Source organism: Rhinoraja longicauda, chromosome 3 (genome assembly GCF_053455715.1).
Source record: "Rhinoraja longicauda isolate Sanriku21f chromosome 3, sRhiLon1.1, whole genome shotgun sequence".
Taxonomy (NCBI): Eukaryota; Metazoa; Chordata; class Chondrichthyes; order Rajiformes; family Arhynchobatidae; genus Rhinoraja; species Rhinoraja longicauda.
Genome location: NC_135955.1, coordinates 6,325,509 through 6,347,407, shown reverse-complemented (window position 1 = coordinate 6,347,407; position 21,899 = coordinate 6,325,509). Strand labels below are relative to the sequence as shown.

Here is a 21,899-nt window from a genome sequence, read left to right as displayed (position 1 = left end):
GTTGGACAGGCTAGATGCAGGAAGATTGTTCCCGATGTTGGGGAAGTCCAGAACAAGGGGTCACAGTTTAAGGATAAGGGGGAAGTCTTTTAGGACCGTGATGAGAAAGTTTTTTTTCACACAGAGAGTGGTGAATCTGTGGAATTCTCTGCCACAGAAGGTAGTTGAGGCCAGTTCATTGGCTATATTTAAGAGGGAGTTAGATGTGGCCCTTGTGGCTAAAGGGATCAGGGGGTATGGAGAGAAGGCAGGTACGGGATACTGAGTTGGATGATCAGCCATCGAAGGGCCGAATTGCCTACTCCTGCACCTATTTTCTATGTTTCTATACTCAACTCCTCTTGTTATGGAGGCCAACATTCCATTGGCTTTCTTCACTGCCTGCTGTACCTGCATTTTTGCTTCTTAATATTTTCTGTAGACTCATTATTCACTTTTACATAAGTAGGAAACGCAATGACACCATCCTCTTTGCCCAACACTTCAACTCCCCCTCCCATTCCCAATCTGTCTCCAACTGCATTTTATCTCTGTACTGACCACTCCCCTGACATCAGTCTGAAGAAGGGTCTCAACCCGAAACGTCGCCCATTCCTTCTCTCCAGAGATGCTGCCTGACCCGCTGAGTTACTCCAGAATTCTGCGTCTATCTCAGACATCAATGTGTATCTGGTGCAAAGAAAGGCTATCTGCCCACATCAATTTCACGATGGCCATGTGTCTTTCTTTCAACAATACTATCAATGTTGGAATACCTTAAAAGTCCTAGATCATTTTACATACAAGCCAGTAAAGTAAAATACTGATTTGGCTAACGTGGGGACAAGGTAAGAAATACAGTGGACACACTTACAGTCATTTTGCGATAATACTGATTAAAATGGAACAAGCTCAGAATGAATGAATGAATGAATGAATGAATGAATGAATGAATGAACGATACTCTATTATAACTTTTGACATGTCACAGTGAATTCTCTGTTTGGTATTTACATTTTGGTTGGAATGATTGAGTTGGGCCAAAGGGCCTTTTTCCTGCTGTGTAACGATGATTCTGTGACTGGCTAAACATGTTAAAAGTTTGAATAAATTGCCTGAATTACCTGATAATGTTGCAGAAAACTTAGATCTGCATTTTCGTCCAAAAGGATGTTGGAAGAAGTGACTTGGACATAGGGGTTGAGTTCAGCAAGTTGTAACATGGTGGCCTTGGCCCTACAAATTAAATAAAGAAACTAATTACCTTTCAGAACAAATTAATTAACTTTTTATTTCTTTGCGCGCACTTTTATTGTATTTCTAATCTGCAACAAGATATTAACACTTTAAAACAGGAATGAATACAAAATATTACCCTGACCCAGAGCAAAAGAACAAGAATAATCAGCTTCACAATCATTTAATTCCGAAAACATTCACTTGGAAGGAAAATAAACAAGTATCTGAATGTTTTATTGTCATACGTACCAAAACAGAACAATGAAAGTCTTACTTACAAGTCAGAGAGTAATAGAGTCATAGAGAGTTTTTTATTTCTCAAAATGCTGGAGTAACTCAGCGGGTCAGGCAGCATCTCAGGAGAGAAGGAATGGGTGACGTTTCGGGTCGAGACCCTTCTTCAGACTGATGTCAGGGGGGCGGGACAAAGGAAGGATATAGGTGGAGACAGGAAGATAGAGGGAGAACTGGGACGGAGGAGGGGAAGGGAGGGACAGAGGAGCTATCTAAAGTTGGAGAAGTCGATGTACATACCACTGGGCTGCAAGCTGCCCAAGCGAAATATGAAGTGCTGTTCCTCCAATTTCCGGTGGGCCTCACTCTGACACTGGAGGAGGCCCAAGACAGAAAGGTCAGACTGGGAGTGGGAGGGGGAGTTGAAGTGCTCAGCCACCGGGAGATCAGGTTGGTTAAGGCGGACTGAGCGAAGGTCTTCAGCGAAACGATCGCCGAGCCTGCGTTTGGTTTCGCCGATGTAAAGAAGTTGACATCTAGAGCAGCGGATGCAATAGATGAGGTTGGAGGAGGTGCAGGTGAACCTCTGTCTCACCTGTTTGGGTCCTTGGATGGAGTCATAGAGAGTGATATAGTATGGGAAACAGGCCCTTCGGCCCAACTTGCCCACACCAGCCAACATGTCTCAGCTGCACTAGTCCCACCTACCAGCAGTCCATATCCCTCCAAACTATCCATGTACCTGTCTAACTGCTTCTTAAATGTTGGGATAGTCCCTGCCTCAACTACCTCCTCTGGCAGCTTGTTCCATACACCCACCACCCTTTGTATGAAAAGGTTACCCCTCAGATTCCGATAAAATATTTTCCCCTTCACCTTAAACCTATGTCCTCTGGTCTTCGATTCACCCACTCTGGGCAAGAGATTCTGTGCATTTACCCGATCTGTTCCTCTCATGATCTTATACACCTCTATAAGATCACCCCTCATCCTCCTGCGCTCCAAGGAATCGAGACCCAGCCTACTCGTCCTCTCCCTGTAGCTCAGGCCCTCAAGTCCTGGGAACACCCTCGTAAATCTTCTCTGTCCCCTTTCCAGCTTGACAACATCTTTCCGATAACACGGTGCCCACAAGTTAGTGAGACATGACCTGCTGCATACTGAGTCATGTTTACTGTCCCTAATTAGTCCACACTCCTCCAAATGTGAGTTGCCTTGCCCTCACAGATCAGGACTTATCATAAGAAAATAACTGCAGATGCTGGTACAAATCGATTTATTCACAAAATGCTGGAGTAACTCAGCAGGTCAGGCAACATGTCGGGAGAGAAGGAATGGGTGATGTTTCGGGTCGAGACCCTTCTTCAGACTGGGTGTTGATCATGTTGTATTTGGGCTATTCTGGATGTTACCGGAGCAAGACAAACGGGGAGGGTGAAAGGAGGTTCTCCCTTGCTTAGATGGTAGGACTTTAGTTATGGTGAGAGATTGAATAGGCTGGCCATGTTTCCCCTGGTGGAAAGTAGGCTGAGGGACCGGACCATCAGACCCATGGTGGGGCATATTAAAAAGAAGTTTCAGGTGACAGGGAAGTTGTGGAGTAAGTCTTTCCACATGCAGAGTGCTTGCTATCTGGAACGCACTGCCAGAGGCGGTTGCACAGGTGGATGTACCACAACAGGCAAGGCAAAGTGGAAGTAGCCAAGCAAAGAATTTAAGAGTAGGCCACAGCTACAGCAATGTGGATGTCTAGTTGCCGTGCTGTAGAGATCACATCAGAACGATTGCAGTGGAATTCTCCAAAATGCAGGGATGGAGCACATCGCTTATGAGGACAGGATAATTTGGGCTTACACAGGACAGCACAGCACAGGAATGGACCCTTCAGCCCAGAGTTTGTGCCGAACATGATGCTGTTAAACTGATCTCACCTGCCTGTGTGTGATTCATATCCCTCTATTCCTTACACTTCCATGTGGAACATGATGCTTAGTTAAACTGATCTCATCTGCCTGTGTGTGATTCATATCCCCCTATTCCTTACACTTCCATGTGCCTATGTCACATCTGCCATTCCCACTGTGCCAATAGACAATAGACAATAGGTGCAGGAGTAGGCCATTCAGCCCTTCGAGCCAGCACCGCCATTCAATGCGATCATGGCTGATCACTCTCAATCAGTACCCCGTTCCTGCCTTCTCCCCATACCCCCTCACTCCGCTATCCTTAAGAGCTCTATCCAGCTCTCTCTTGAAAGCATCCAACGAACTGGCCTCCACTGCCTTCTGAGGCAGAGAATTCCACACCTTCACCACCCTCTGACTGAAAAAGTTCTTCCTCATCTCCGTTCTAAATGGCCTACCCCTTATTCTTAAACTGTGGCCCCTTGTTCTGGACTCCCCCAACATTGGGAACATGTTATCTGCCTCTAATGTGTCCAATCCCCTAATTATCTTATATGTTTCAATAAGATCCCCCCTCATCCTTCTAAATTCCAGTGTATACAAGCCCAATCGCTCCAGCCTTTCAACATACGACAGCCCCGCCATTCCGGGAATTAACCTAGTGAACCTACGCTGCACGCCCTCCATAGCAAGAATATCCTTCCTCAAATTTGGAGACCAAAACTGCACACAGTACTCCAGGTGCGGTCTCACCAGGGCCCGGTACAACTGTAGAAGGACCTCTTTGCTCCTATACTCAACTCCTCTTGTTACGAAGGCCAACATTCCATTGGCTTTCTTCACTGCCTGCTGTACCTGCATGCTTCCTTTCATTGACTGATGCACTAGGACACCCAGATCTCGTTGAACTCCCCCTCCTCCTAACTTGACACCATTCAGATAATAATCTGCCTTTCTATTCTTACTTCCAAAGTGAATAACCTCACACTTATCTACATTAAACTGCATCTGCCATGTATCCGCCCACTCACACAACCTGTCCAAGTCACCCTGCAGCCTTATTGCATCTTCCTCACAATTCACACTACCCCCCAACTTAGTATCATCTGCAAATTTGCTAATGGTACTTTTAATCCCTTCGTCTAAGTCATTAATGTATATCGTAAATAGCTGGGGTCCCAGCACCGAACCTTGCGGTACCCCACTGGTCACTGCCTGCCATTCCGAAAGGGACCCATTTATCCCCACTCTTTGCTTTCTGTCTGCCAACCAATTTTCTATCCATGTCAGTACCCTACCCCCAATACCATGTGCCCTAATTTTGCCCACTAATCTCCTATGTGGGACCTTGTCGAAGGCTTTCTGAAAGTCGAGGTACACCACATCCACTGACTCTCCCTTGTCAATTTTCCTAGTTACATCCTCAAAAAATTCCAGTAGATTTGTCAAGCATGATTTCCCCTTCGTAAATCCATGCTGACTCGGAATGATCCCGTTACTGCTATCCAAATGCTCAGCAATTTCGTCTTTTATAATTGACTCCAGCATCTTCCCCACCACTGATGTCAGACTAACTGGTCTATAATTACCCGTTTTCTCCCTCCCTCCTTTCTTAAAAAGTGGGATAACATTTGCTATCCTCCAATCCACAGGAACTGATCCTGAATCTATAGAACATTGAAAAATGATCTCCAATGCTTCCACTATTTCTAGAGCCACCTCCTTAAGTACTCTGGGATGCAGACCATCAGGCCCTGGGGATTTATCAGCCTTCAGTCCCATCAGTCTACCCAAAACCATTTCCTGCCTAATGTGGATTTCCTTCAGTTCCTCCATCACCCTAGGTTCTCCGGCCCCTAGAACATTTGGGAGATTGTGTGTATCTTCCTCAGTGAAGACAGATCCAAAGTAACGGTTTAACTCGTCTGCCATTTCTTTGTTCCCCATAATAAATTCCCCTGCTTCTGTCTTCAAGGGACCCACATTTGCCTTGACTATTTTTTTCCTCTTCACGTACCTAAAAAAACTTTTGCTATCCTCCTTTATATTATTGGCTAGTTTACCCTCGTACCTCATCTTTTCTCCCCATATTGCCTTTTTAGTTAACTTTTGTTGCTCTTTAAAAGAGTCCCAATCCTCTGTCTTCCCACTCTTCTTTGCTATGTTATACTTCCTCTCCTTAATTTTTATGCTGTCCCTGACTTCCCTTGTCAGCCACAGGTGTCTCTTACTCCCCTTAGAGTCTTTCAACCTCTTTGGAATAAATTGATCCTGCAACCTCTGCATTATTCCCAGGAATACCTGCCATTGCTGTTCTACCGTCTTCCCTGCTAGGGCCTCCTTCCAATCAATTTTGGCCAGCCCCTGCCTCATGCCTCTGTAATCCCCTTTGCTATACTGTAATACCGACACTTCCGATTTTCCCTTCTGCCTTTCCATTTGCAGAGTAAAACTTATCATGTTGTGATCACTGCCTCCTAATGGCTCTTTTACCTCTAGTCCCCTTATCAGATCAGGATCATTACACAACACTAAATCCAGAATTGCCTTCTCCCTGGTAGGCTCCAGTACAAGCTGTTCTAAGAATCCATCTCGAAGGCACTCTACAAACTCTCTTTCCTGGGGTCCATTTCCAACCTGATTTTCCCAGTCTACCTGCATGTTGAAATCTCCCATAACCACCGTAGCATTACATTTTTGACACGCCAATTTTATCTCCTGATTCAACTTGCACCCTATGTCGAGGCTACTGTTTGGGGGCCTATAGATAACTCCCATTAGGGTCTTTTTACCACTACAATTCCTCATTTCTATCCATACTGATTCAACATCTCCTGATTCTATGTCACCCCTTGCAAGGGAATGAATATCATTCCTTACCATCAGAGCAACCCCACCCCCTCTGCCCACCTGTCTGTCTTTTCTATACGTTGTGTACCCCTGAATATTCAGTTCCCAGCCCTGGTCCTCTTGTAGCCATGTCTCAGTGATCCCTACAACATCATACTTGCCCATGACTAACTGAGCCTCAAGCTCATCCACTTTATTTTTTATACTACGCACATTTAAGTACAACACTTTAACTTCTGTATTTACCTCCCCTCTCACATCGTTCACAATTGGCCCTGCCCTTAATTTCTTTTCCCCTCTAGAACTTCTGTTCCCATTCTTCCGAGAGTCTTTTGCAATATCTCCTGTATTTCCTTTTACCTCATCTTCATATTCACAATTTGTTAACCCCTCCCCCCCACTACTTAGTTTAAAGCCACAGGTGTCACACTAGCAAACCTGCCTGCCAGAATGTTTGTCCCCCTGCTGTTAAGATGCAACCCGTCCCTTTTGTACAAGTCACCCCTAGCCCAGAAGAGATCCCAGTGGTCCAGAAATCTAAATCCCTGCTCTCTGCACCAGTCCCTCAGCCATAAATTCATACCCTCTATCTCTCTGTTCCTGGCCTCACCAGCACGAGGTACCGGTAGCAGTCCAGAGATAACCACCTTCGACGTCCTACTTCTCAGTGTTTTTCCCAACTCTCTAAACTCCCGCTGTAGCACCTCCTTCCTCTTCCGCCCGACGTCATTCGTGCCCACGTGCACAACGACTTCAGGTTGATCGCCTTCCCTCACTAGGATTTTCTGAAGCCGGTCTGTGATGTGTTGAACCCTGGCACCAGGGAGGCAACAGACCATCCTCAAGTCCCTCCTTCTGCCACAGAATCTTCTGTCCGTCCCTCGGACTATGGAGTCACCGACCACTACGGCTCTTCCAGACTTCGGTCTCCCCTGTCGAGTATCCTTGCCAACAGGTCCGCCTATGTTACATCTGCCTCCACATGTGCCACATCATTCCAACATGTGCCATCATTCCCACATTCTCCATCATTCCCACATTCTCCATCATTCCCACATCATTCCCACATTCTCCATCATTCCCACATTCTCCATCATTCCCACATTCTCCATCATTCCCACATTCTCCATCACATTCCCACATCATTCCCACATTCTCCATCATTCCCACATTCTCCATCATTCCCACATTCTCCATCATTCCCACATGTGCCTATATCACATCTGCCACCACCATTCCTACTGACTGGCAATACATTCACACTCTGTGCAAAAAAAACTTGCCCCGCACATCTGCATTAAACCTTCCCCCTATCATCTTAAAGTTATGCCCTCTCGTGTGGGATATTTGTGTACATATGGATTGTTTACCACTGACCAGAGAAACTAGTGGGAAACCAGGTCAGCAAGGTGGCACAGCGGTAGAGTTGCTGCCTTACAGTGCTTACATCGCCAGAGACCCGGGTTCCATCCCGACTACGGGTGCTGCCTGCACGGAGTTTGTACGTTCTCCCCGTGACCTGCGTGGGTTTTCTCCGAGATCTTCGGTTTCCTCCCACACTCCAAAGACGTGCAGGTTTGTAGGTTATTTGGCTGGGTATAAATGTAAATTGTCCCTAGTGCATGTACAGTAGTGTTAATGTGCGGGGATCGCTTGTCAGTGCGGACTCGGTGGGCCAAAGGGCCAGTTTCCGCACTGTATCCCGAAACCAAAGCAAATTAATAGACACGCAACAATATGATGAGCAGGGATATGATGGACAGTAAGAAAGTCTTCCCCTTAACAGAGGTGTCTGGAATTTAGAAGGATGAGAGGGGATCTTATTGAAACATATAAGGTTATTAAGGGATTGGACACGCTAGAGGCAGGAAACATGTTCCCAATGTTGGGGGAGTCAAGAACCAGGGGCCACAGTTTAAGAATAAGGGGTAGGCCATTTAGAACGAAGATGAGGAAAAACTTTTTCAGTCAGAGAGTTGTGAATCTGTGGAATTCTCTGCCTCAGAAGGTAGTGGAGGTCAATTCTCTGGATGCTTTCAAGAGAGAGCCAGATAGAGCTCTTAATGATAGCGGAGTCAGGGGGGTATGGGGAGAAGGCAGGAACGGGGGACTGATTGTGGATCATCAGCCATGATCACGGTGAATGGCGGTGCTGGCTCAAAGGGCCGAATGGCCTACTCCTGCACCTGTCGTCTATTGTGTCTAAATTCAAAGGAAATAGGTTTAAGTCAAGGAGCAGGAAGTGTGGAAAAGATCTGAGGTGGAACCTTACTGGAAGAGTGCTGGGACTGTGGAACGCACAACCTGACGTGCAGAGATTAACAACCTGGAACAAGTGTGCAGATGAGCATCTACTTCACCAAGACATAGATGGCCACAAGGCAAGCACTGGTCATAGAGTCACACAGAATAAAAACAGGCCTTAGGCCCAACTCGTGCATGCCCAACAAGATGTACCATCTAAGCCAGTCTAATTTGCCTGTGGTTAGCCCAAATCCTGCTAAACCTTTCCTATCCATGTGTCTTTTTAATGCTGTCACTGTACCTGCCTCAAAATCCTCCTGCACTCCAAGGAATTAAGTTCTAGCCTGCCTGCACAACCTCTCCCGTAAGCTCAGGCCTTTAAGTACAGGCAACATCATCATAAATCTTCTCTGCGATCTTTCCATCTTAACGACATCCTTCCCATAGGAGGGTGACAAAAACTGAACACAACACTCCAAATGTGGCCTCACCAATGTTTTGCACAACTGTAACATAACAACTTACCTCCTCCACCTGCAACTCCTCCAACCTCATCTATTGCATCCGCTGTTCCAGATGTCAACTTCTCTACGTCGGCGAGACCAAACGCAGGCTCGGCGATCGTTTCGCTCAACACCTTCGCTCAGTCCGCCTTAACCAACCTGATCTCCCGGTGGCTCAGCACTTCAACTCCCCCTCCCACTCCCATGTCTGACCTTTCTGCCATGGGCCTCCTCCATTGTCACAGTGAGGCCCAATGCAAATTGGAGGAACAGCATCTCACATTTCGCTTGGGCAGCTTACACCCCAGTGGTATGAACATTGACTTCTCCAACTTCAGATAGTTCCTCTGTCCCTCTCTATCCCCTCCCCCTTCCCAGGTCTCCCACTAGTCTTCCTGTCTCCTACTACATCCTATCTTTGTCCCGCCCCCTCCCTTGACATGTCTGAAGAAGGGTCTCGACCCGAAACGTCACACATTCCTTCTCTCCTGAGATGCTGCCTAACCTGCTGAGTTATTCCAGCATTTTGTGTCGACCTTCAATTTGAACCAGCATCTGCAGTTATTTTCCTACAAATCCCAACTTCTATACTCAATACCCTTAAAAACAAAGGCCAATGTATTGAAAGCCTTGGCCACCATGTCTACCAGTAACGCATCTTTCAAGGTACTATGTACCTGCACTCCCATATCCCCTTGCACTCCAACATTCTGCAGGGCCCTGTGACTTCCCAAAATGCAATACCTCACATTTATCTGCATTAAGCTGCATTAGCTATTCTTCAGCCCACTTGCCCTGCTGATGGAATTAGTACCCTTGAGAGAAAACGGGGAATTATAGACCAGTTAGCCTTAAATCAGTAGTGGGGAAGATGCTTGAGTCGATTATTAAAGATGTTATCGCAGCCCATTTGGAAAGCAGTGACAGGATCGGTCAAAGTCAGCATGGATTTATGAAGGGGAAATCATACTTGACCGATCGTCTGGATTTTTTTTGAGGATGTAACAAGTAGAATGGATAAGGGAGAGCCAGTGGATGTGGCGTATCGAGACTTTCAAAAAGCCTTTGACAGGGTCTCACACAAGAGATTGGTGTGCAAGATTAGAGCACATGGTACTGGGGGTAGGGTATTGACATGGATAGAGAACTGGGTGGTAGACGGGAAGCAAAGAGTAGGAATTAACGGGTCCTTTTCAGAATGGCAGGTAGTGACTAGTCAGGTACCACAAGGCTCGGTGCTGGGACCCCAGTTACTTACAATATATATTAACGATTTAGGCGAGGGAATTAAATGTGACATATCTAAGTTTGCGGATGACACAAAGCTGGGTGGCAGTGTGAGCTGTGAGGAGGATGCTATGAGGCTGCAGGGTGACTTGGATAGGTTGAGTGAGTGTGCAGATGCATGGCAGATGCAGTATAATGTGGATAAATGTGAAGTTATCCACTTGGGTGGCAAGAACATGAAGGCAGATTATTATCTGAATGGTGTCAGATTATAAAAAGGGGAGGTGCAACAAGACCTGGGTGTGATTGTACATCAGTCACTGAAAGTAAGCATACAGGTACAGCAGACAGTGAAGAAAGCTAATGGCATGTTGGCCTTCATTGCGAGAGGATTTAAGTTTCGGAGCAAGGAGGTCCTACTGCAGTTGTACAGGGCCATGGTGAGACCGCACCTGGGGTATTGTGTGCAATTTTGGTCTCCTAATTTGAGAAAGGACATTATTGCTATTGAGGGAGTGCAGCGTAGGTTCACCAGGTTAATTCCCAGGATGGCGGGACTGACATATGATGAAAGAATGGGCCGACTGGGCTTATATTCACTGGAATTTAGAAGAATGAGAGGGGATCTTATAGAAACATATAAAATTCTTAAAGGATTGGACAGACTAGATGTAGGAAAAATGTTCCCAATGTTAGGGGAGTTGTGAATCTGTGGAATCTGTGGAATTCTCTGCCACAGGAGGCAGTGGAGGCCTATTCACAATGTTTTCAAGAGAGAGTTGGATATAGCTCTTAGGACTAAAGGAATCAAGGGATATGGGGGAAAAAGACAGAATTGGGTACTGATTTTAGATGATCAGCCATGATTATATTGAATGGCGGTCCTGGGTCGACGGCCGAATTTTTCTATGCTTCTATGTTCAAGATCCTACTGTAATCTTTGATAACCATCTTCACTGTCTACAAAACCACCTACTTGATGCACTTACTAAACTTACTAATCATGCCTTTTACGTTCTCATCCAAAGTGTTGATATAAACCACAAGTAGGAATGGGACTAACTGATCTGAGGCACACCACAGGCCTCCAGTCTGAAAAACACCCTTCACCACCACCATCCGCTTCCTTACATGAAGCCAGTTCTGTATCCAGTTCGACACAAAATGCTGGAGTAACTCAGCGGGACAGGCAGCATCTCAGGAGAGAAGGAATGGGTGACGTTTCGGGTCGAGAACCTTCTTTAGACTGCTGTCAGGGGAGGGGGCGGGACAAAGATAGGATGTAGTCGGAGACAGTAACATTAGTGGGAGAACTGGGAAGGGGGAGGGGATGGAGAGAGAAAGCAAGGGCTATCTGAAGTTAGAGAAGTCAATGTTCATACCGCTGGGGTGTAAGCTGCCCAAGCGAAATATGAGGTGCAGTTCCTCCAATTTGTGCTGGGCCTCACTCTGACAATGGAGGAGGCCCAGGATTGACCGATCAAATTGGGAGTGGGAGGGGGAGTTGAAGTGCTGAGCCACCGGGAGAACAGTTAGCTCGCTCTCCCTGATTCCCATGCGATCTTGCCTTCCAGATCAGCCTGTCTTGCAGAACCTGATAAAAGGCCTTGCCCTTATCAAGTACAGTACTTTAGTTATTTTGGAGTGGATCGGATGGTAAGAGAGAAATGGTTGCTCGGAGACAAGTGAAGGGAGGGCTGATGGGGGTGCTTTGCAAACTTGCACGTACTTCATGAGGTTTTATATTTTTAAAGTTATTCACTTTTTTAAGTTTAAAAGGATTTTAGAGATACAGCGCGGAAACAGGCCCTTCGGCCCACCGAGTCCGCGCCGCCCAGCGATCCCCGCACACTATCCTACACACACTAGGGACAATTTTTACATTTGCTCAGTCAATTAACCTACATACCTGCACGTCTTTGGAGTGTGGGAGGAAACCGAAGATCTCGGAGAAAACCCACGCAGGTCACGGGGAGAACGTACAAACTCCGTACAAACGGCGCCCTTAGTCAGGATCGAACCTGAGTCTCCGGCGCTGCATTCGCTGTAAGGCAGCAACTCTACCGCTGCGCCACCGTGCCGCCCTAAGGAGGGGGAGGGGAGGGGAGGGGGAGGGGAGGAGGGAGGGAAGGAGGGAGTGGGGGGAGAAGGGAGAGGGGAGGGGGGGGAGAAGGGAGGGGGAGGGGGGTTTGAGGAGACAGGGGAGGGTGGGAGGACAGGGTGGTGCACCAATGCAGGAGAGGTTTGGGCCCAATGGGTCCACCTGGTCTAGTTATTATTATTATTTGGATGAATTAGGACACGTATTCCAAAATAAATTGTGTGTTGCCGAAATTAAATCAGTGCTTATTTCTGCTCAGCGCAGAGATTTTATATCACTCTCACAATTCTCACCTGTTTCTCTGACTGGCAATGTCATCCTCATGCAGAAAGAAATTAGACCCCAGATCCCAAGTTTCAGATGGTTTGGTGTCATGGATGGTAAGTGCCTGGCGCAGAGAGGAATAAAAATACATTTAGGTGTCATTATATAATCAGCGGTATAAATAAAAAAATTACTTTGAATTATTTATATTTTCCATGTTATCAGTACAAACAGTTCTGCTGGAATGTAATACGTGTTGCGACGAAAAACCTCGTGTTGTGGAAATGGCGTGGGTGCTGGAACAAAGGTGCATGGGGTGGTGGTGGAAACATTCGATAATGGTGTTCAAGAAGCTTTAGAAAGGCACATGGAAACGAATAGTGTGGATCATGTCCGTGATTCCAGAGTGATGCCAAGGCCTACAGACTATAAAATGTCACGTTCTCAACAAGCTTTTACGAGCACTTTCCAGTTGAACTTGTGGCAGTCGGTGTTTATTTGCTAGGTCGTTGTTTAAGGGTGAAGTGTTACAAGTAGTTTTATTGTTGCCCTCGTCTTTTTTCCCCTCTGTGAACTTTATACTGTTTGAGTGTTCTTCCGCCATCATTCATCCAAAACCCAAAACCCGCTTGAACCTCGTTTCAACAGCTTCTTTTACCGTCTTAACGAAACACAAGTCAAGTCAAGTTTATTTGCCACATACACATACAAGATGTGCAGTGAAATGAAAGTGCGGATTGTGCTAAACTACAAAACGGAATAGAAAAAAAAAAAAATGTTAACACAAAAAACAAATTAATACAGTCAATTAAATTAGTCCCTGGTGATATGAGAGTTAACAGTCCTGATGGCCTGTGGGAAGAAACTCCGTCTCATCCTCAAAGTGCTGCAACTCAGTCGGTCAGGCAACAAGTGACGTTCCAAATCAGGACTCTACTCAGACTGATTGTAGTGAGGGAGGACAACTGGAAAAGGGTGGTGGGCACAGGCCAAAGGCTGGCAAGCCACAGGTGGATAATCCGATGGAAAATGGAGTGTTTTTTTCATCTTAATATTCAATTTACATAATCATGAATCTGACGTAATCTCTTGGAACAGCACAAAAACTTTTACAACGCAAGCACCTAATAATTCAAACAATTAATTTATGTATTCACTGAACGAAGAGAGTGTTTACAATTTACTAAGATTGACCCTACCTTTATTCCCGCAAGAATAATGTTCTTTGCTGCCAAAAGAAAAGTGATCCGTTATTTTGCCTTAAATAATTTAAACTCGACAGTTCAGTGGATTTATCTTTGACAATAATATGTACCAATTATAATGCACAAATAATATTTCATAGAAAAATTGATGGCAAAGCATACACTTGGATTACTTCTCCCCGTCATTTGTTTTCTATCTTGTCATGCATCCTCCAAATACTTCAATTAAATTTGATTCAAAGATCTTTTGAAAACTCATTTTATACATCCCCATCGGTATCCCATGGCAAGAGACTAAATCCAAAATGGTTGAATAGCCGGGTTCGATATGATCAGCACTTCCATGCTAAGCGAACACATTTTGTTTGAATTCAATCCCCTATGTCAGGAATTTCCCTGTGAGAATAGGCAAGTCTCCCTGTCAGTTGTCGGGATTTCCCTGTGAAATTTGAGGAAGGATATTCCCGGAATGGCGGGACTGTCGTATGTTGAAAGACTGGAGCGACTAGGCTTGTATACACTGGAATTTAGAAGGATGAGAGGGGACCTTATCGAAACATATAAGATTATTAAGGGGTTGGACACGTTAGAGGCAGGAAACATGTTCCCAATGTTGGGGGAGTCCAGAACAGGGGGGGCACAGTTTAAGAATAAGGGGTAGGCCATTTAGAACAGAGATGAGGAAAAACTTTTTCAGTCAGAGAGTTGTAAATCTGTGGAATTTTCTGCCTCAGAAGGCAGTGGAGGCCAATTTTCTGAATGCATTCAAGAGAGAGCTAGATAGAGCTCTTAAGGATAGCGGAGTCAGGGGGTATGGGGAGAAGGCAGGATCGGGGTACTGATTGAGAATGATCAGCCATGATCACATTGAATGGCGGTGCTGGCCCGAAGGGCTGAATGGCCTACTGCACCTATTGTCTATTGAGACTTTCAGAAAGCCTTTGACAAGGTTCCACATAGGAGATTAGTGGGCAAAATTAGAGCACATGGTATTCGAGGTAGGGTACTGACATGGATAGAAAATTTGTTAACAGACAGAAAGCAAAGAGTGGGGATAAATGGGTCCCTTTCAGAATGGCAGGCAGTAACTAGTGGGGTACTGCAAGGCTCGGTGCTGGGACCGCAGCTATTTACAATGTACATTAATGTCTTGGATGAAGGGATTAAAAGTACCATTAGCAAATTTGCAGATGATACAAAGCTGGGTGGTAGTGTGAAATGTGAGGAAGATGCTATGAGGTTGCAGGGTGACTTGGACAGGTTGTGTGAGTGGGCGGATGCATGGCAGATGCAGTTTAATGTGGATAAGTGTGAGGTTATCCACTTTGGTGGTAAGAATAGGAGGGCAGAGTATTATCTGAATGGTGTCGAGTTAGGAAAAGGGGACGTACAACGAGATCTGGGTGTCCTAGTGCATCAGTCACTGAAAGGAAGCATGCAGGTACAGCAGGCAGTGAAGAAAGCCAATGGAATGTTGACCTTCATAACAAGAGGAATTGAGTATAGGAGCAAAGAGGTCCTTCTGCAGTTGTACAGGGCCCTAGTGAGACCGCACCTGGAGTACTGTGTGCAGTTTTGGTCTCCAAATTTGAGGAAGGATATTCTTGCTATTGAGGGCGTGCAGCGTAGGTTTACTAGATTAATTCCCGTAATGGCAGGACTGTCATATGTTGAAAGACTGGAGCGACTAGGCTTAGAGGCAGGAAACATGTTCCCAATGTTGGGGGAGTTCAGAACAAGAGGCCACAGTTTAAGAATAAGGGGTAGGCCATTTAGAACTGAGATGAGGAAAAACTTTTTCAGTTAGAGAGTTGTGAATCTGTGGAATTCTCTGCCTCTGAAGGCAGTGGAGGCCAATTCTCTGAATGCATTCAAGAGAGAGCTAGATAGAGCTCTTAAGGATAGCGGAGTCAGGGGGTATGGGGGGAAGGCAGGAACGGGGTACCGATTTAGAATGATCAGCCATGATCATATTGAATGGCGGTGCTGGCTCGAAGGGCCGAATGGCCTACTCCTGCACCTATTGTCTATTGTTTATCATGTCTTCCTGACCCTTATATTCAACAGGGATTCAGATTTTCGGACCAGTGGGATCTCTTCTGGGACCGAAGTGACCTGTACAAGAGGGATGGGTTTCACCTGAACTAGAGCAGAACGACATCCTCACAGGGCGGTTTGCTTCTGCTAATCGGGAGGGTTTAAACTGGAAAGGTAGCGGGGTGGGAAATAGAGCAGCAGATCAACAAATGGAAGGTCTGAGATTATGATGTAAATCTCAAAGGAATAACACGCACAGAAGGGTTCATGAATAATGTGGGTAATACATACAAGTTGATGAACTTAAGAGCCTGGATCAGTAGTCATAAACAGAGAGTGTGGAAATAGGCCCTTCGGCCCAACTTGCCCACACCGACCAACATGTCCCATGCACATAAGTCCCACTTGCCTGCTTTAAACCTGTCTTATCCATGTACATGTCTAATTGCTTCTTAAACATTACAAAAGTCCCAGCCTCAACTACCTCCTCTGGCAACTCATTCCATACACCCACCACCCTTTGCATGAAAAAGTTGCCCCTCAGATTCCTATTAAATCTTTCTCCCTTCACCTTAAACCCATGCCCTCCGTTTCTCGATTCCCCCACTCTGGGCAAGAGATTGTGTGCATCCACCCAATCTTATTCCTCTCATCATTTGGTTGAGTTTTTTGACCACCCCATTTCCTTGTGACCTTTTTTGCCTGCCCCATCTACTGCGATTTAGGATTATGATACTGTGGCCTTTGGGGGATCTTGGTTGCGAGAGGAATATGACAGGCAGCCCAACATACCCGAGTTTTGATGTTTCAAATGAGATGGGGGGTGGGGGGGGGGAAAGAGGTGAAACAGTTGCTTTGCTAATCAGGGACAATGTCACGGCAGTACCTAGAGAGAACATACAAAAGGATATGTAGGGAAATAACTGCAGATGCTGGTACAAATCAAAGGTAGACACAAAGTGCTGGAGTAACTCAGCGGGTCAGGCAGCATCTCCAGAGAGAAGGAATGGGTGACGTTTCGAGTCAAGACCCTTCTTCAGTCTGAAGAAGGGTCTCGACCCGAAACGTCACCCATTCCTTCTGTCCTAGATGCTGCCTGACCCGCTGAGTTACTCCAGCACTTTGTGTCTACCTTCGATTTGTACCAGCATCTGCAGTTATTTCCCTACACATAATGCTGCTTTGATGATTTCAGCTTCAGGGAGAGATTGGATGGACTTGCATTGTTTTCTCTGGAACGTCTGAGGTCGAGGGGCGATTCGATAGAAGTACACAAAATTATAAGAGGCATAGGTAAGGTAGGCAGTCAGAACGTTTTTCCCCGGGGTGGAAACGTCCAACATTAGTAAGGCATAGCTTTGAGCGAGAGAGGGAAAGCTTAATGGAGATGCACTGGGCAAGTTTTCTTTCCAGAGGCCTGGAATGCATTGCCTGGGATGGTGGTGGTACAGATACGATGTAGGTGTTTAAGAGGCGTTTAGATGGTGCAAGGAAGAGGGAGCTGAATCGTGCACAGGCAGATGAGATCAGTTTAACTTGGCATTGTGTTCGCCATGAATATTGTGGGTCGTAGGGCCCGTTCCTGTGCTGCACTGCTCCACGTTCTAATGCACAGCGTATCAGCAGGAATGATCATAACTTAACCGAGAACGGTCAAGGTCACAGTAACCTGTTATTAGTCACAATATTTATTATGATACTAAAAAACACTGTCAAATTCACAATCATTGTTTATGCTGGCAGTGTTGTACTTAAAAATCAGTTTAAAAAACAAACTGTAAGCAGTGAAAGTCTGAAATAAAAACAGCAAATGCTGGTCAACATTCAACGGGTCAATCGATGGAAAGAGAAACAGAATTAATGTGCAAAACACACAAAGCGCTGGAGTGACTACGCTGGTTAGGCATCATCTCTGCAGGACATGCATAGGTGATGTTTGGAGACAGAAGCCTTCTTCAGACTGATTGCAGCAGTAAGAAGGGTCCCAACCTTAAACGTCACCTTGCCCCTTCAGAAGTGCTCCTGTCCCGCTGAGTTCCACCACCACTTTATGTTTTTGCATAAGGTGGTTTTTGGGAGGGAAGGGGGAGGAGGGATGTTGGGAGGAGGGAAGGGAGAGGGAAGGAAGGGGGGGAGGGAAGGAAGGTGGGGAGGGAAGGAGGGAGGGGAGGGGAGGAGGGAGGGAAGGGAGGAGGGAAGGGGGGAGGGAAGGGGGGAGGGAAGGTGGGAGGGAAGGGGGGGTGGGAAGGGGGAGGGAAGGTGGGAGGGAAGGTGGGAGGGAAGGGGGTAGGGAAGGGGGGGGAAGGGGGAGGGAAGGGGGAGGGAAGGGGGGGGAGGGAGGGAAGGGGGGAGAGGGTGCTGCACCAATGCAGGAGAGGTTTGGACCCAACAGGTCCACTTGGTCTAGTAGACCACTAAAACCTTTCTATCCATATTTCTGTTGAAATGGTTTTTTTAAAGGTCATAATTGTGTCCTGTGGCAGCTCATTGCAGATACGGCCCACACTGAGTGAAGACCGGGCCGAGGTCCCATCTCCCCCGGCTCACCGCAAGCCTACGCCCTTTAATTTGAGAACCCTCTACCCTGGGAGAAAGACAGCGATGCTCACTTTATCCATGCACTCATGGTCTCCTACACTCTACAGAAAACACTCCCAGCCGATCCAACGTCTCCCCATTCCCAAGCCTGTTTATCCGCTTGGTAATTTACCTATTCTACTGCTTCAGATGTTCTCACTCCATGATCCAAAGGTGACCTGCTGCACATTTCCTTCGGCTCGGCATTTTACCGATGAATTATATCCCTATCTCGATTCCCCCCCCCCCCCCTCCCCTTCCCTCTCCCCTTCCCTCTCCCCCTTGGTTCACTTCGTGGTGTTTATGTTCCTCTCTCACAGCGGCCCTCATTAATCTGTCTACTGAAGAACTCCATATCCACAGCTCATCACCATGGCAACCCTTTTTCCACAAAATGCTGGAGCAACTCAGCGGGTCAGGCAGCATCTCAGGAGAGAAGGTATGGGCGACGTTTCGGGTCGAGACCCTTCTTCAGACAGTCTGAAGAAGGGTCTCGACCCGAAACGTCGCCCATTCCTTCTCTCCTGAGATGCTGCCTGACCCGCTGAGTTACTCCAGCATTTTGTGAATAAATACCTTCGAATTTGTACCAGCATCTGCAGTTATTTTCTTACACTACCATGGCAACCCTACTCCATTAAAACAATTATTCATTTGTGCTATTTGCTCTCTTCCTCAAACTCTCTACAACTAAAATCAGACCGTCGGGCCGAGAGTTTCCAGCATTTTTTGTCCTATTGAATTGAGACATCAGAATAATCTACGGGTGAAATGCTGCAACCTTTTCACGAGAACACAAACTGCACAGTTAGAACACAAACTGTCCAGCTTGATAATGTATATTGAAGACTAGTTTGGGCCAATGCACAAAATTGTTCAATACTATCCATACAATATTTTGAAATCCGTGCAATTCAACGAAGAGAATCATAGCGCCACACGGCATAACAGACCTTTCAACCCAACTCGTCATGCCATGCAAAATGCCCCATCTAAGCTTGTCGCATTTACCCAGGTTTGCCACTTCTCCCTCCGAGCCATTCCAATCTATATATCCGTCCAAATCTTGGCGCCACAAAATGCTGGAGTAACTCAGCGGGTCAGGCAGCATCTCTGGAGAGAAGGAATGGGTGACGTTTCATGTCGAGACCCTTCTTCAGACTGATGTCAGGGGAGGGGGCGAGACAAGGATAGGATGTAGGTGGAGACAGGAAGACTAGTGGGAGAACTGGGAAGGGGGAGGGGAAAGAGAGGGGCAGAGGAACTATCTGAAGTTGGAGAAGTCAAACACCAGCGGTATGAACATTGATTTCTCTAAACGTCGCCCATTCCTTCTCTCCAGAGATGCTGCCTGACCCGCTGAGTTACTCCAGCTTTTTGTGATACCTTCGATGTGTACCAGCATCTGCAGTAACCTTCCTACACAATCCGTCCAAACCTTTATCAGCTGTGGGAAAGGTGCAATGTAGCTGGAAAGAGTACAGAGAAGATTTATGAGGATGTTGCCAGGATACAAGGCCCTGAGTTAAATGAGGTGGGGCAGCGGTAGAGCTGCTACCTACAGCGCCAGAGACCCAGAGTTCGATGCTGACTAAGGGTGCTGTCTCTGCGGAGTATGTACGTTCTCCCTGTGATCGATTTTAGATTTAGAGATACAGTGCGGAAACAGGCCCTTCGGCCCACCGGGTCTGTGCCGCCCAGCGATCCCCGCACACTAACACTATCCTACACCCACTAGGGATAATTTTTACATTTGCCCAGCCAATTAACCTACAAACCTACACTATCCTACACACATTAGGGACAATTTTTACATTTGCCCAGCTAATTAACCTACATACCTGCACGTCTTTGGAGTGTGGGAGGAAACCGAAGATCTCGGAGAAAACCCACGCAGGTCACGGGGAGAACGTACAAACTCCATACAGAACAGCGCCTGTAGTCGGGATGGAACCTGAGTCTCCGGCGCTGCATTCGCTGTAAGGCAGCAACTCTATCGCTTCGCCACCGTGATCGCGTGGGTCTCTGGATGCTCTGTTTTCCTCCCACATTTGAGTGATGCGTAAGTTTGTAGGTTAATTGGCTTCTGTAAATTGCCCCTTAGCGTGTAGGCATTCAAAGTGGGATAACATGGTAACAGTGTGTGGACATGGTGAGCTGAAGGGGCTGTTTCTAAACGTCTCATCGGGTCCACACCACAATCTTTAGAACGTTCTTATTTAACGTGCTTCAACAATTTCCTCTGGTAGCTTATACCATAAACCCACCACTCTCTGTGTGGAAACGGTGCCGCACAGGCCCCTATTAATTATTTCCCCCTTTGACAAACTGCCCACTTGTCCACTTTATTGTCCTACCCTGCAAAAAAGACTATGTTCATATCTATTCCCCCTTCATAATTTTAGGGACCTCTTCTCAGCCTCATGTATTGCAAGGAATTAAATCCTGGCCTGTGCAATCTCTTTAGTTTGTCAAAAACCGCATGTCAAAAACCTTGGCGTGATATTTGACTCTACATTAAAGTGTGACAAGCAAGTCAACGCTGTGGTAAAAGCCAGCTTCTTCCAGCTTCGTACCATAGCTAAAATCAAACCTTTCCTCCAATTTGACGACATTGAAAAAATCATCCACGCATTCATCTCCTCCCGCCTAGACTACTGCAACTCCCTATACACTGGGATCAGCCAATCATCCCTGTCCCGCCTGCAATTGGTCCAAAACGCCGCAGCGAGACTCCTGACGGGTACCCGTAAAAGGGAACACATCACCCCGATTCTGGCCTCTCTCCACTGGCTCCCAGTACAGTACAGAATCAACTTCAAGCTCCTCCTATTCACATACAAAGCCCTAAACGGGCTTGCCCCCCCCCCCCCCATATCAAAAATCTTCTAACCCACCACTCCATCTCAAGGCCCCTCAGGTCGGCCGACTTGGGGCTACTGACTATCCCGCGGTCTAGGCTTAAGCTGAGGGGTGACCGCGCTTTTGCGGTTGCAGCTCCTAGACTGTGGAACAGCATCCCTCTCCCCATCAGAACTGCCCCCTCCATCCACTCCTTTAAGTCCAGGCTCAAAACCTATTTCTACTTCCTAGCGTTTGAGGCCCTCTGAGGGGGCGCTGTGAACTGTTTATGTATGTGCTGTTGAGTTTGTGTGCCATTGTATGTTCGTATCTTAGTACCTGAACTGATGTACAGCACTTTGGTCAATGTGGGTTGTTTTTAAATGTGCTGTACAAATAAAATTGACTTGACTTGACTTAACTAGTTTAGTTTAGTGATGGGGTCAAGGAAAGAGCGTTCACGTTGCGGCCCTGTTTCCACCAATCTTGCCACCGCCACGCACAAGAAGCCCAAGGCGCCATTGTAGGCAGATGCCGAGAAGTGTGTTCAGCTCTGGCTGTACAAGTTCTAATCTGGTGATGTGGACCCGGTAAGTCCTTTAGTGATACAGCAGAGAAACCGCCCCTTCAGCTCATCGTGTCCACGTCAACCATCAATCACCCACACACCGTTGCCGTGTTATCCCACTTTGAA

At 46.6% G+C, this 21,899-nt stretch overlaps 1 protein-coding gene across 1 annotated transcript in view; it reads right to left on the bottom strand.

Moving 5' to 3' along the window:
* uba6 (ubiquitin like modifier activating enzyme 6) overlaps positions 1–21,899 on the bottom strand; it is a 148,186-nt gene that overhangs the window by 112,862 nt on the left and 13,425 nt on the right. Inside the window, exons 4-6 of the mRNA XM_078431305.1 lie at positions 13,745–13,773; positions 12,575–12,669; positions 1,104–1,215 (exon numbers count right to left, since the gene is read on the bottom strand). Of these exons, the coding sequence (XP_078287431.1) occupies positions 1,104–1,215; positions 12,575–12,669; positions 13,745–13,773 (236 nt within the window). The remainder of the gene's footprint in view (positions 1–1,103; positions 1,216–12,574; positions 12,670–13,744; positions 13,774–21,899) is intronic.